This window comes from Schistocerca gregaria, chromosome 8 (assembly GCF_023897955.1).
Source record: "Schistocerca gregaria isolate iqSchGreg1 chromosome 8, iqSchGreg1.2, whole genome shotgun sequence".
Taxonomy (NCBI): domain Eukaryota; kingdom Metazoa; phylum Arthropoda; class Insecta; order Orthoptera; family Acrididae; genus Schistocerca; species Schistocerca gregaria.
Window position 1 is genome coordinate 305593700 of NC_064927.1, and position 15409 is coordinate 305609108.

Sequence of the window (15409 nt, forward strand, 5' to 3'; positions counted from 1 at the left end):
AACAGATATGCCAATAACGTTGTTTCACCTCTAACTACATATCGAAGAGGCGAACAGCTGGAAACGAATTACTTGTTGCTAATCTTTGAGACACTCTGTTCATCCATTCGTACTCCATATGCATCACCTTTCACTGAACTGCACTGTATGCGCTCAGCAGTACACAAGCCTTTATTCAATTGCTCTTTTATACTGACTGACAAGACGGATTCAACTGTGTTGTAGTATTTGGTCTCACCTCATACTGCGTGAGAGAAACTATTACTGGTAGAATCATACGCATAACTTTTTCTAGTTACATCCGATATGTAAGGAAAGGGAAACATAAAGGATAAATGAGACAAGCGTCGCGTACAGTAGAGTGAGACTATGTGCACCCTATTACCTAGAAATAAACTGTGGGAAAGAAGATTAATATTAGCAGTCAGTAACTGCAAGCTCCAAAAACAGCACCCATTTGGAATATAATGCAGCATGAAGTTGCTATGTTAACTTATTCAGAGCTGTGATAGCATTCCCGTTTACATATTTAAGTAAGTGGAGTTCGTTTGGCCAATATCTAACAGACGGTTCCTAAATCTCAATAATCCAATGAACGTTGTGCTTACATATCGTTTCGATGACAAGACGATAGAAATGAATTTTCTCCCAAAACATACGGGCTATACTACGGATGATTTATTGCGATGATTTAAAGAAGCTGACAGTGAGATTACAGGTTGAATGTGCCCAACACCACTAAAAACGGGCCTGTTGATGTACAGAGGTCAATGGCTGTTGGCCCAAGGGTCGGCGTGAGCTGAGCCCCCTTTCTGTGAGCCACCCATTACTGGTCCTTGTGGTCACTGAAGCACCAGTTGCACGTCTGATCCATGATAACGATGACAGGGGCGCTCTGATTGCCTCTCTGACGATTGCTTGGGCCTCACGTTCTGTTGTCTCTCCAGGTCGAGTGATTCCTTCTTGATGCTGTGTTCGCCATGGTTCCCCATTCCTATCAACATCGAAATTTAGCGGCATCGCTGCTCTTCAAACGTCGAGTGATTCTGTGATTACTCGAACCAGCTTCTTTGAGCCCAACTACTCCTACTCCCCCAAATGCTGATACATCACCCACCTGTCTGTGAGCCATGTTTTCTGTCCAGCTGAGTACCGGAATGGTATTCACAAAGACTTCCTGTCTTGGTGTCGATATATTCCCTAGTTACTATTTTTGTCTTTGCCTACTGCTCTTTAAAGTCACAAATTCATCCTTCGGCTGCCAATTGCGAATGTTGTCATCTTTACTCCATACCTTTAGGATTAGCAGTTTGTGACCGATTCATTCTCAGCTCCCCCAATCGCTGTTGTTTTATGGAGGCCGCAACGCTGAACTGGCCTTCAAAATCTGCGAACCAAGTTTTAATCTTCTCTCGGTCTCTATGTACAAACTAGTAGCAATGATTATAGAGAATTCGCATCGATTGTAAGTAGAAGCCGGTTGTTAACCTAGTTTTCGGCCCGGGTAACAACCCCTACTTCGGAACAAACTAAAGCCACGAGCTGCTTAAAGAGGCAGAACGGACAAAATGGTAAAATACTAGCATAAAATGTAAAATAAACGATACGGTGTCTGCCATGTCTATAGCTGTACTTAGTTCAAACGTCAGAAGGGTGCTTCATGACCCGATCCAACGTTCGGTGGGCCGCGTGTGAAGGAAGCACGCTTCTGACGTTTGAGCTAGGTACAACTATTGACATGGTACACACATAACGTTTATTTTACATCTTATGTGAGTATTTTGCCATTTTGTGCGTTCTATATCAATGTTGGACCACGCCCCATTAGGTTTTAGAGTGTTCCAAAGAAGGCGTGATTATCTGCTCCGAAACCAAGGTGAACATCCGGTTTCTATTTGCAGTCGAGGCGGATTCTTTATAATCATTAAATTTTTCACGATTGCTGACACACTGCAATGTCAAAATTTCTCAAACTATTAGTCTTACAGAAAAAGTGAACAGGACCTGTTTGTAGGAAACTTCATGTAGTTAAATTCTTTACCTGATTTGCAGGTTATTCAAGAAATATTTACAAATGTCACCTTCAACTGCCCCTCAAAACCCCCACTCACTCCTCACTATTCAGATTTCTGTTACGTTGCTTACGGGACTCCTACCGCTGCATAAAATTCTGATACGGCGCTAATTATTTATCAAATTTGACTTTTTCTGGTCTTCATTGACTGGCCATATTACGCTACTGGCTTTGTCCGGCACTACCGGACTGAAAAATTAACGTCTAAGAAGTTAGCGAATTTTCGGAGCATAAAATGAACTATTATATCGTTGTATTCGTCATGCCTTCTGACTATTAAACTACTGTGTTCGTAAGGATTATGTTTGGATCGAACAGTAAATGTATTTAGTTTAAGTGAAAAGTTTATAAAAGTTGTTTTTACTTCGTTACCCACACAAGCACGATTAAATTAATAATGTTAACGAAATAGCGGACGAATTTCGGGTCGCAATAGCCCAATCAATAGGGGCCAAAGAAAGGTCGAATATTAGTAATAGTTGGTGTAGGCTGAAATTTCTTTACAGTGGTAGGAGGGTGAGCCAGGAACAATATACAAGAAATCCTGAGTGGTGAAATGAATATGGGGGTGGAGGGGAATTTCAATATCACTTTTGTATGTTTTTGTTGAATATCGGAAACTGTGCCCTCATGAAGAAAAGTATCACAGTACAAAATTTAACCATACGAAGTTTCCTTCGAAAAACGTCCTGTTCACTGTTTCTGTAGGCCTAATAGATTGTGCGTAGCAAGTGAGTGGATATGAAAATTTTGTGCGTCGATTTTGAATGTAAGATATAATATAGCCGATTTCATAAAATGGCAGCGTTAAGTTTAAGGGGAGCGTAACAAACCTATATAGGCATTATAAATTAAGTCCTTTAGGATGCACGTTATGGGAATCCTTATAATAAATATATCAGAAATAACTGTAACATAGTGTGCAGCAACAGCAGCTATAGCAAAAAACAAGAATATACTTTTGTTAAAGAATGACAAAGATCAATTATAGGTTTAAATTGAAGAACGTGGCTACGACAGAGTTGAGAGAAAAAAAGCAAGTGGCAGAATATAATGATTATGGTGGAGAGTGGGTTGGTGGTTCGCCCGAGTGACTGAGAAACGAGAAGAAAGGGAGGAAAAAAGTGGTAGACGTTATAAGCACTCGCTAACCGTTTCACAGCACGAACTGGACATTTTTGTTACTTATTTGGAAAAATGTTATTTAGTGGACAAAACGAAAAACTTAATTTTTTATTGAATTATGTGCTGACAAGGTGGCTAGCAGCAACAAAGAAGGAGCTTGCAAATGATTTTGTTTTAAGGATAGTCACAACTCGACAATCGCTGACTGAGCCCTTGTATTACGATTACGATGAGGTGATAGACGTCGGATCTCTCTTGCGAGAGGACGGTTGTCCTGCTGGTGGGTGCCAACGAGTTGGTGGATTCTATGACAGTGAGAAAAACAATTAGAGGCACTTCTTTATTTAACTTCAAGGAAGTAAAGAGCAATAACGAACACAAATAAATAACGTTTCATGAGCAGCCCAAGATTCTGGAGGTAACGCTATGTTCTCAGCGCCAGTCTGCAAAAATCTCTGGAACAAGACAAAATCAAACACATTAAATTTAGAGCCCTGCCGAGGATGGACACATCGCTGCGGATGACATAACTGTTTAGGCGGTGATCTATGTCGACGTCCATGCTAGAGGTCTTCCAGCGATTAGTCGTTGTTTGCTGGCAACGGTACGATGAGAGGAAGAGGCCTTGAAGTTTGCCCTCGCATGTGAGAAGTGCGTAAAAGTGCATTAGTTGCTTGAAAGTCCTGATGAAGCTTTCGGCTTCTCCTTTCGAATGAGGGTGGAACCCTGTGCTAGTCATTTTGCTTGATGCCATTGGCATCAGAAAACTGCTGAAATCCTGCCGATGTGATCTATGGTTCAGTATCCGATACCACCACTTCGGACAAGCCTTTGAAACAAAAGACTGGCGTCAGAACCTCGTGCACGCAGTCGAACACAGAAGTTAGTGCAGCCTTTGTCGTAATGTGGAAGTGGACCGATTTATCTAACGTCTAAAAGGACACGATCATTGACTTTCGGGCAAAGTGCGGAGGCAGCAGGTTTGTTAACTGTTCGTCTGCCAGTGGCAAAGTTGAGCTACACAATACTGGCGTTGAAGCACGTGTGCTGCGCCACAGCCCATAGACGACTGGGTTTAATGACAGCTGCAGACAGGTGTACAGGCTAACAGACATGTAGCTCTTCAGCAACTGACCATCCAGATGAACTGAGGGGCTACCAATAGTTTCTCCTCAACGATCGTTGGGGTAATCTAATTGCTTATGGGCCTCCACGGCAGGGGACTGGTTCATGTACGTAACCTGACTGCTCTTCATCATGCCAAACCACACCTGGACTTCCACTGAGTGGAGTAAGGTGGCATTTTCAGATGAATCAATTTTTTATGTTCCATCAGATGGTTCAAATGGCTCTCAGCAATATGGGACTTAAGATCTGTGGTCATCAGTCCCCTAGCACTTGGAACTACTTAAACCTAACTAACCTAAGGACATCACACACATCCATGCCCGAGGCAGCATTCGAACCTGCGACCGTAGCAGTCACGTGGTTCTGGACTGAGCGCCTGGAACCTCGAGACCACTGCGGCAGGCTATGTTGCATCATAGAGATGGCCATTGGCATGTAAGGCGTGAAACGTCAGGAAGAAGTTGAACCCAATGAAGAGAGTATTATGGTCTGAGAAAGATTTTCGTGGAAAACCGTGTGTGATCTCATCATTCAGAAAGGCTCAGTGGCTTAACACAATTACGCTTTTATCCGTGGTAACCATGTCCAACCCTGAAGTGCAGTTTGTTTTTCCTTGTAGTACGCCGTCTACTAGCCGATTAAAATCCAATCGAGGATCTATGGCCTACCTTGACTGGCTGTTTGCTCTTTAGATGGTTCAAATGGCACTGAGCACTATGGGACTCAACATCTGAGGTCATCGTTCATCTAGTACTTAGATTTACTTAAACGTAACTGACACACAAGAAGAATTTACTGTACCACCCACGTAACCAATCTCGCCGATTAAAATCCAATCGAGAATCTATGGCCCACCCTGATTGGGCTGTTCGCTCTTTAGATGGTTCCTATGGTACTGATCACTATGGAACCCTAAATCTGAGGTCATCGCTCATCTAGAACTTAGAACTACTCAAACCTAACTAACCTAAGCACATCACACAATTCCATGCCCCAGGCAGGATTCGAACCTGCGACCCTAGCGGTCGTGCAGCACCAGACTGAAGTGCCTAGAAGTGCTTGGCCACCACGACCAGCGCCAACTTTGGATCCTCAACTGAGAAACCAAGCTCACTGTTTATGGCACTGCAGTCTGTGTGGCTCCACATCCTATCAATATATTTCAGAACCTCGTTGACTCTCTTCCTGCATGTCTCACAAGGCTGATACAGGTGCTCGCCTTAATTGGACTGGACAGTGTAATTCTTGCATCTCATACAGCTCCCGATCTCAGCAGTGGACGTTCATTGCATGTCTGAATCTCACTACAGAGGACGTCGAAGTAAGATGGGTATGTATGTACGTATTGAACTAGGGAGCTACTAACGCGGGTATTGAATTGTAGGATAACACAGACTGATCGTGGCTGCACTTCCCACGGAGACAGCATTTAGCATTACGGATGGAGAACGCCTACTAACTGTGTGCCTTGAAACACCGTAGGCAGGATATAACTTCCATTACCTGATACCTTGAACAGTGGGTTTGTTTGCGGTGCTGCTCTGGCGGAGCTCGCAAACGAAGGCAAAAACTTGTTTACAATTAGTTTGAATAGCACAAATATAAGCACAATCAAAGTATAGGTGGCTTGCGGAGTATGATGTAGATGTGTTTAGCCTCAACAAGGTAATCAGCATAGTCTGAACGCGGAAAGGCATTAGGAGCGAGACGATTGGGTAAGTACATTCGGGAGATCGTTTGGGAATTCAGAGTGTGTCGATAATATGACATTTCAGGCAGACAATGCAGTGGTTGATGGCCTGCACTTAACGACCGATAGCAACTGCATTTGATGGGTCATTACTAACAGGCAATAACAATACGTGAAATAGCCGTAGTAATCAGTGTGAAACGTACGACTGGCGTATCTCTTATGACAGTGCAGCGAAAGATGTCGTTAATGGGCTATGGCAGCAGACGACCGACACGAGTGCCTTTGCTAACAGCATGACATCGCTTGCAGTGCCTCTCCTGAGCCGATGACCATATCGGGTGGACCCTAAATGACAGGGAAACGGTGGCCATGTCAGACGAGTGCCCATTTCAGTTCGTAAGAGATCATGATAGATTTTGAGTGAGGCGCACACCCCACTTAGCCTCAAAACCAAGTTTTCAACAAGACACAGTGTAAGCTGGTAGTGGTTCAATAATGGTGAGAGCTGTGTTTAGATTCAAAGCCTGGGTAGTCTAGTTTATCTGAAACCCTCATTGACTGGCGATGGTGAAAGATTGCAGAGCACTGTCAGTTCTGATACGGTGTTGTGTTCCTAGGGAGGTTGATCTTTATTACATAGTTGCTATAGCTGGAAATTATCTGACTTCATTCATATCATAAAATGGTTGGCAGTAGTTAACGCTCTTGCTTGTGTGCTCTTCTGAAGGAATTGCGGTAAGCTTTGCCTGCATAAAAAGGAAGAGTGTGTCGATTTAAACGACTTCAGTGACAGCGTACGGTGGCTCAGGGCCGAGAGGATCGTTTTTTCTGCAGAACCTGGGGGGCAACGCTGTGGACTGCGTTGCTGCTCAGTCTCATTGTGCAGACTCGTTGGATGGTGCCAGTCGGCCGACGGCCGCTTTTACATAGTCTAACTCGCTAACGGCAGAGCATGGATGAGCAGCAAATAAAGCAGAGGATGGGCCCTTGTTAGGCAGGACGCCAATGAGACGACTGTGCGTTTCTGCGAATTTCCATGGCAGTGGCGCCCAGACGTCCAGACCCTGCTTCAAGACATATTTGTGAAGGCACAAGGGCTTACCGAGTTTATTACCGTTCTTTGGAAAGTTCGAGATGGACGCTACATGGGACATAGCAAACTTTGTATGCAAGACTGTGGTTCCATCGAGGTCATGCTTTTAGCAAACGTTCCAGCGTAAACGTGTGAGGAAGAGGCCTCTAATCTGAGTCTGTTCCTCCTTTTCTCCCAATTCATTCTTAAAGTCACTAATTGGTCAAATTTATGTATGCAGAGCAAGGGGTGGTCTCCCAGCTTCGAGTGCTGCACTCCAGCTCGTTATTGGCTAAAGTAGGACTAGTCTGACATGTAAGTGTGGTAGGCTGCCGAGCCGGCGAGGAAAGCTGAGAGAAAGAGAAGGGACACTCTTTTACTGGCGCTTCGCTAGTAAAGAACAGTAGGTGATATCTAAATGGTGAGACTTGTGTCGTTTGCTAGCGTGCCAGTTAGAGCATGTGCCAGTTATCATCTGAACTATCAGAGGTACAGCTTTTAGCATCCGTCTAAACATTTGACATATTGCGTCATTCATAGTTGTGGCATGGATTCAAATTGGTTTGGCAGAACAGCAAACGGGTCCACCTGCACACTAGAACCCACCGGGGTTTGAGAGGATCCGAATTAGCCAATCGTGAGACCGCTTACTTGCATATTTAGGACGCGCGTCATTAATAACAGTTTATGGCCGTCCATGACTTGGGCCGCCGAGCTCATCGCAGGACGGTAAAGTATTCGCTGCTATGGCTTAGGGCTCCAATATATTCTTCTCAGCACCATGCTTGAATGTGGCGCAGTTTTTGGGTCATGCCGCGGATTCACATGTTTCAAGTCAGGTAAAGCCTTTAGTGTTCTGGTTTACGTCGTGTGTTGATCCCCAGGTGATCACTTTCACCACAGGCCGCATATCATTGATAGCGTTTGTCCAAATAAAAGATGTTCGTGATGTTTATTTAGTCATCTTTTTGTCTCGTGATGTTAAGAATGAGTAAATCTATTCTTATTTAGATCACAACTGCTCCCAGTGATCTGATTCAACATTACCTTTGCCATATTTTTACTAAAGTGATGATTGCAATTGGAATTTGGATATTTGCAATGGTTATATTGGGCTAACAGAAGACCATTTTCAGTCATTCTGTGTTGGAATCATTATGGATGTCAATGCGCCATGTGCCACTGTTCGAGTTTGGTACGAAGAGCATTCTGCGAATAGATTGGTCACATAGATCGTCCGACACGAATACAGTCAAGCGCTTGTGGGACATAATCAAGGGCTCACTTCGAGCACAAAATCCTGCACTCGCAACGTTTTTCAGTTGTGCACAGCTATGGACGTAGTATGGGTCAATTTTACTGCATGGGACTTCCAATGACTTTTTGAGTCCAAGCTAAATCGAGTTACTGCACTACACTGGGAAAAATAACATTCGGCACGATATCCCATGACATTTTCCGCCTCAGTGAAAATGCGTGGCCTCTCATGTGAGATGTCTGGTAGACCATAAACTTGTGGAGGTGCAGGAGGTGGTGGCTTCTGTGACAGGGGACAAATAACAAGATTCATACGTAGCGATTTATACATCTCTATACTGAACGTGATTCCCAGCAAGTCCGGCGTAATATCCAAGTTACGTCTGTTAGATAGGCCGAGTCCGATGTCCGCAGTAGTAACAAAGGCTGAACGAAAAGCCGGCCGTAGATTTGCGGGCGTAGTCACATGGGCTACCGCCAAATTCTACATGTGGACTCAGGTGGCGTAGTATTGACAGCAAACGACGTCACACGAGGTAAAAAGTATGCTTGGACCCTGGGGAGTTGGTGATGTAGACAAAGGTTATGTTAGTCACATAACATGTTTAGACGAAATCATTAACAGGACTGTGAATCACTGACGTGCTAATATTGGGGTCAAGTTGGATGTAACACACACATTCGTTCATGGTCAGTGCTTATTATGTAGCATTACCACTACTGGTGCCGGTATGGATTACATCATAGTAGGGCAGTTTCGTTCAATAACCAATTGCAGAATGTACGTCTTCTTGGATGTGGCGACAGAATTTCTGGCCAGCTGAGCTGCCGCTGCGAAATTTCACTCATCATTTTTACCGTTTCCTGATACATGGTATTTAGATACCGTCAAGATGAAACGAAATCAGTAGTTTGTGTAACCTGAAAGTGAATAATTTCTGGTCGGTTACTAAAAATATCTGGGACTTCATCACCCGTATTTTAAGTCGTAGTTTTTGGAACACTGAAGAAAGATCGATATTCATATGCATGATATTCATTGACGCTTTGTCAGCGCGTTTTCAGAAAATTCGTTCTTGTGAAACGCAACCAGCACTTCATTCGCAAGCAATAATGAGTGCTGTCGACTAGCGGTCTCAAATTGATTCCATATTTTTAGGCTTCAAGAGGGCTTTTGACACTGTTCCTCGCAAAAGACTTCTAATCAATTGCGTGTCTATGAAATATCACTTCAGTTACGTGACTGGACTCGTGGGTTCCCGTCAAATAGGTCTCAGTTCGTAGTAATCTACAGAAAATCATCGACTGAAAGAGAACTATTCCAATTCAATCTCGTCCTTTTTCTTCAGAAACGATTGTGGTAACTCTATGAAGAAAAACACGTCCAGTTTCGATAAAACATAACTATTATCTGGCTTTCCCAAATCAAGTGTTATAGTCTCTCTGCCCTCCCTAACCTATGTAACATTTTAGTAGTCAATCTTTGTAGCCCTGTCAGACTGTTTGTAGAAGAAGCTATCGTTTGCCCTCTAGTAAAGTCATCAGAAGATCCAAACCATTTACAAAATAGACACTGTATCTGTACTGTGTAAAAAGTGACAATGGTCTCAGAATAGACAAACTATAATGTCACCCAAATGAGCAAGAAAAGAAAGCCACTAAATTTCGGTTACACCAGAAATTACACAAATTTAAAAGCTGCCAGTTGAACTAAGAATCAGTTAATTACTGTTAAGGACAATTTAAATTGGAATGACCAGGTAGATAGTGTTATAGGGAAGACATCACATGGACTGCACTTAACCAAGATTTAGAAGATACAACATTTCTACTAAAGGGACTGCTTACAGTACGCTTATACGTCATTTACAAGTCAATAAACGAGTGTCGATTTCACTGCGACGAGATGTTCTGACGAAATTTCAGTCACCAATATTTTCCCTTAATGTGAAAGTGTTTTACTGTCACCTACCTACATAGGGAGAAATGACCATCTTAATAATGTATGAGAAATCAGAGAAGCTACAGAAGTATGTGTATGTAAATGTTTATTTTTCTCACGCGCTGCACCAATTTCATGTGCGTAAAGTACTTTGCCGAACTCAAGCAGTGTCGTTACTGTAGCCGCATGTTTGCCAGTGGCATATTTTAAGTTCAAATGGTGCCGTGTTAATTCAATATTCTGTTGTGAATGATGAATTTACTGATGTTATTGCGTTGTATGGCACATATTAAAACTACAAAACAATTCCTCTGCGCAGGAGCCATCTCTGCACAGGTGGTATGTCCCGAGGAGTGCCTAGGGCACGCAGGAGGGCCTGCGGTTGCCGAGGACAATCTGCACTCTGGTTTGTATATTAGCACTACATATGTCTGAACAATATACTGAAAGAAATATTTTTTAAATTAGTGAGTATTCCTAAAATTATTCGTTTTTTATGCTCATATTCTTTTCAGTTTTTCATTGCTATTTTTATACAATTAATAAGTACTGAAATTTGTTGGTGCTTGTGATAGTTTCAAATAATTACTGCTAAGTTTTAAATACACTCGTTGAAATGGAAAAAAGAACACATTGACACCGGTGTGTCAGACCCACCATACTTGCTCCGGACACTGCGAGGGGGTTGTACAAGCAATGATCACACGCACGGCACAGCGGACACACCTGGAACCGCGGTGTTGGCCGTCGAATGGCGCTAGCTGCGCAGCATTTGTGCACCACCGCCGTCAGTGCCAGCCACTTTGCCGTGGCATATGGAGCTCCATCGCAGTCTTTAACACTGGTAGCATGCCGTGACAGCGTGGACGTGAACCGTATGTGCAGGTGACGGACTTTGAGCGAGGGCGTATAGTGGGCATGCGGAAGGCTGGGTGGACGTACCGCCGAATTGCTCAACACGTGGGGCGTGAGGCCTCCACAGTACATCGTTGTTGTCGCCAGTGATCGGCGGAAGGTGCACGTGCCCGTCGACCTGGGACCGGACCGCAGCGACGCACGGATGCACGCCAAGACCGTAGGATCCTACGCAGTGCCGTAGGGGACCGCACCGCCACTTCCCAGCAAATTAAGGACACTGTTGCTCCTGGGGTATCGGCGAGGACAATTCGCAACCGTCTCCATGAAGCTGGGCTACGGTGCTCCACACCGTTAGGCCGTCTTCCGCTCACGCCCCAACATCGTGCAGCCCGCCTCCAGTGGTGTCGCGACAGGCGTGAATGGAGGGACGAATGGAGACGTGTCGTCTTCAGCGATGAGAGTCGCTTCTGCCTTGGTGCCAATGATGGTCGTAAGCGTGTTTGGCGCCGTGCAGGTGAGCGCCACAATCAGGACTGCATACGACCGAAGCACACAGGGCCAACACCCGGCATCATGGTGTGGGGAGCGATCTCCTACACTGGCCGTACACCTCTGGTGATCGTCGAGGGTACACTGAATAGTGCACGGTACATCCAAACCGTCATCGAACCCATCGTTCTACCATTCCTAGACCGGCAAGGGAACTTGCTGTTCCAACAGGACAATGCACGTCCGCATGTATCCCGTGCCACCCAACGTGCTCTAGAAGGTGTAAGTCAACTCCCCTGGCCAGCAAGATCTCCGGATCTGTCCCCCATTGAGCATGTTTGGGACTGGGTGAAGCGTCGTCTCACGCTGTCTGCACGTCCAGCACGAACGCTGGTCCAACTGAGGCGCCAGGTGGAAATGGCATGGCAAGCCGTTCCACAGGACTACATCCAGCATCTCTACGATCGTCTCCATGGGAGAATAGCAGTTTGCACTGCTGCGAAAGGTGGATATACACTATACTAGTGCCGAAATTGTGCATGCTCTGTTGCCTGTGTCTATGTGCCTGTGGTTCTGTCAGTGTGATCATATGATGTATCTGACCCCAGGAATGTGTCAATAAAGTTTTCCCTTCCTGGCACAATGAATTCACGGTGTTCTTATTTCAATTTCCAGGAGTGTATATATTCAAGGTCATAATTTTACGAAGAAAAATTACATATCTTAATTTGCTTTAAAACAGCGATTTTATTTTTAAGCGATGAATTAATGTCAATCCTTATAGTTTGAGCACGACTATTAATGAAATAAAATTTGCAGCACCTCTGAAACATAAAGAAGTGTCCTAGAAAAAAATGTTAACACTAACTTGTGAAACTATATTTGCAAGAAAGTAAAATTCTGACATCAAATAATATAAAATACTAATACAGACAACACACTTCAGTTCATTATCATATAGTTGGTAATTATTAGTGTCCGGAAATCGCTCTAAGCTGTTTCGAACAAACACAGGTGCCTCGTGATATTGATTATAACATGGGTTAAATGGTTAGCACACTTAACAATTAACACCATCAATAGCCGAATAAGTTGCACTCTTAACAGGTATTACCTGAGCCCGGTTTGTCGCAATCGTTGCTATGATTTAGTACATACACTAGTGGAAACACACCGAACTACAACGAAACTAACTCTTAACGTATCCGCCTCTTACAAGTAAGGCCGTTTGTCGTAAGATATCACTTAAACTTTCGTTCAAAAACCCTCTTACCCAAGGACGGCACTATCTTTACCTTATCCAGCTGAACCGCAGTGACCAACATACGTTTTCCGTACTGCCACACTTCGGTATTTGACACTAAACAACGTGCAATGCGAAAACGCAATCCAGTTCTTATCGTACTGTTGGCAACAAAAGGCAAATACGCACGCACTTAAAGGCGTTTAGAAAACTTCATAAAACTCATACAGCGAAACTCAGTGCTCGCTTGGACATGGATATCATGAACTCGAGTTCTCGGTGAATCCAAACAGATACAAACTTAATCGAGTGACAATATAAGCAACTATGTTGGAGCTGATTACATTAAATACATCGCCACGTGGGGCAGCCGTGCAGTCTTCGGCGCTTTTTCACGATTCGCACGACTCCCTCCGTCGGAGGTTCGAATCCTCCCTTGGGAATGGGTGTATGTGTAGTCCTTACCGTAAGTTATTTTAAATTATATTCATTAGTGTGTAAGCCTAGGAGCCGGTAACGTCAGTAGTTTGGTCATATAGGAATGTAACACAAATTTCCAAAAATTAATACATCCTTGCTCGGTCGCGGTTCCTTAACTGTTTAAACAGAACCCTTTTCCGCTAGAATGATAAGCGTAATTGATTCCCCGTCAGTACACTCTCTGAACTAATCGTGCAATCCCTGTTATAGTCTATCAGTACAAGCTATCAGGCAGATTCGGCAAATCCAGAAATTTCAATAGACAATTGATTGTACAAAACACCGGACAGACGAACTAATGGTAACTGTTACTCAGGGTAATTTGCATGCAGAAAAGAAACGTAAACGTCCCGAACCACAAATACACCTCATTGCAGTAACATTGTAAGCTAATCACAACGCACTTCCCAGAACATGATACATTAATTGACGGATTGACGGAAACGCACCGACGCTCACACAACTCACAGCAAAAAATTTACATTTCGGCGTGTGGTTGCCTGCACCAGAAACGAACACTAAAGTATAGCTGGGAGAATGTAGTTAATTGTAGCTTCTGCTTTCAGCATCCGTAAGTGAATTACCACGCCATAGGGTATCTGAAAGAAACGATTGAAAACACTTTTACTTGCAGGAAACTACTCAGCAGTAACTAACTAAACTTTCCTGCACAGGACGCGATGGAAGGGACCTGCCCCGTCAAAGTCTACGAGCGCCACATCCCGCCTCAGCGGCCAGAGCAAATGGCAAGCCGACGATACCCATGGAAACCCACGTTACCGAAGTGTATAATCCAGGGTTTTGGTATTATCTGGTAATTAGTTTATCACTAAGTGCATGTGGGTTTTTGTTTTTTGGGAGTAGTCTGAACTTTACTTCTTACCCATTGGAGGCCTTATGTCCCAAACTCGAAGGAAAATCTAAATACCCTGACGGAAAAAAATGTCACAACACAAAGAATAATTAATGTAAAGGAATAAAATTCCTCGAATACACTAGTCAAGGTTACTGACAGGGCATGATCACAGGTTAATGTCAGCTCGAGGTGATCCATTGAAAATGTGAAGTGCTGGTACATTAATAACCGAGGTATCTGCCTGAGTGCTTGATGCAAACGTGATTGTATTTTGTTTTACGGGTACCGGATGTCAGTTTCTTGCGTGGAGTTCCATGCTTGTTGCACTCTGTCGGTCAATAACACTGTCTGTGGAGGACGCTGGAGCTGTCGTGTGATGATGTTCCCTGTCTGATGTTGCACAACTATTTCTTGGTGTTGTGACTTTTTCCGTCAGTGAATGTTAGCCGAGATCACGGAATCTGCAGCATCCACTGCCATGACTGGAGCTCTAGTTTTACCAATAACTAATACACTGTTACACGTTTTCAGTGTTTTTACGTGTATACGAATGTGACGTCGCGTAGTGAGGTGGGTGGGGTGTAACGGAAGAATCCTCATCTTGTTGCCACTAACCAATTTTTTACGATAATGTAATACACCCACTGAAAGAGTAGCGGCGACTAACATGTTCACGGCGTTTCTTCAATTACGTTGTAGTCGTACAGTACACTTCAGAGTTGATCGTTACATCATGAGGTAGGACGTCAAACAGGACAACATCTTCACTGTCCCAGAAGACCGTCATCCTAACTCGCCTCGAATGAGAGTGTCCGCTCGTTGAAACGTTGCAAGAGTCGCAGCTGCGTGAGGCCTCCCGTCACGCAGGACACCGGACAGGTCTGAGCGACCCTCCAGCGATAATCACCGACGTCTCGCCCCACGACACATCGTGCTTTTTTCAACTACTAGGTCTCCGTCGACATTCCAGACACCTATGAATTTCTATGAAGCTCTGGTTTTCCGCTGAAAAGAACTTAATGACAGCTTTCTGCTTGGAATGCACCTCAGTGACAGACCCTAATTTGATGGTCATGTACAGAGATACAGCCAATCCGAACCTAATGAAACTACAGGGACTGAAGCGGTAATATCCAACGATGTTCCACAACAAATTTCACACTTTCCGACCTAAACTGGCCGAGAAAAGCAA

At 44.1% G+C, this 15409-nt stretch overlaps 1 protein-coding gene across 6 annotated transcripts in view; it reads left to right on the forward strand.

The window, feature by feature from the left end:
• The window catches only part of LOC126284563 (uncharacterized), a 335286-nt gene that overhangs the window by 126 nt on the left and 319751 nt on the right, over positions 1-15409 (forward strand). The window contains exons 2-3 of one of the 6 annotated variants that reach the window (XM_049983569.1): positions 10611-10697; positions 14036-14175. The exons of the other annotated variants lie outside the window; for them this stretch is intronic. Coding sequence (XP_049839526.1) covers positions 10611-10697; positions 14036-14175 — 227 coding nt within the window. The remainder of the gene's footprint in view (positions 1-10610; positions 10698-14035; positions 14176-15409) is intronic. 6 annotated transcript variants of the gene reach the window in all.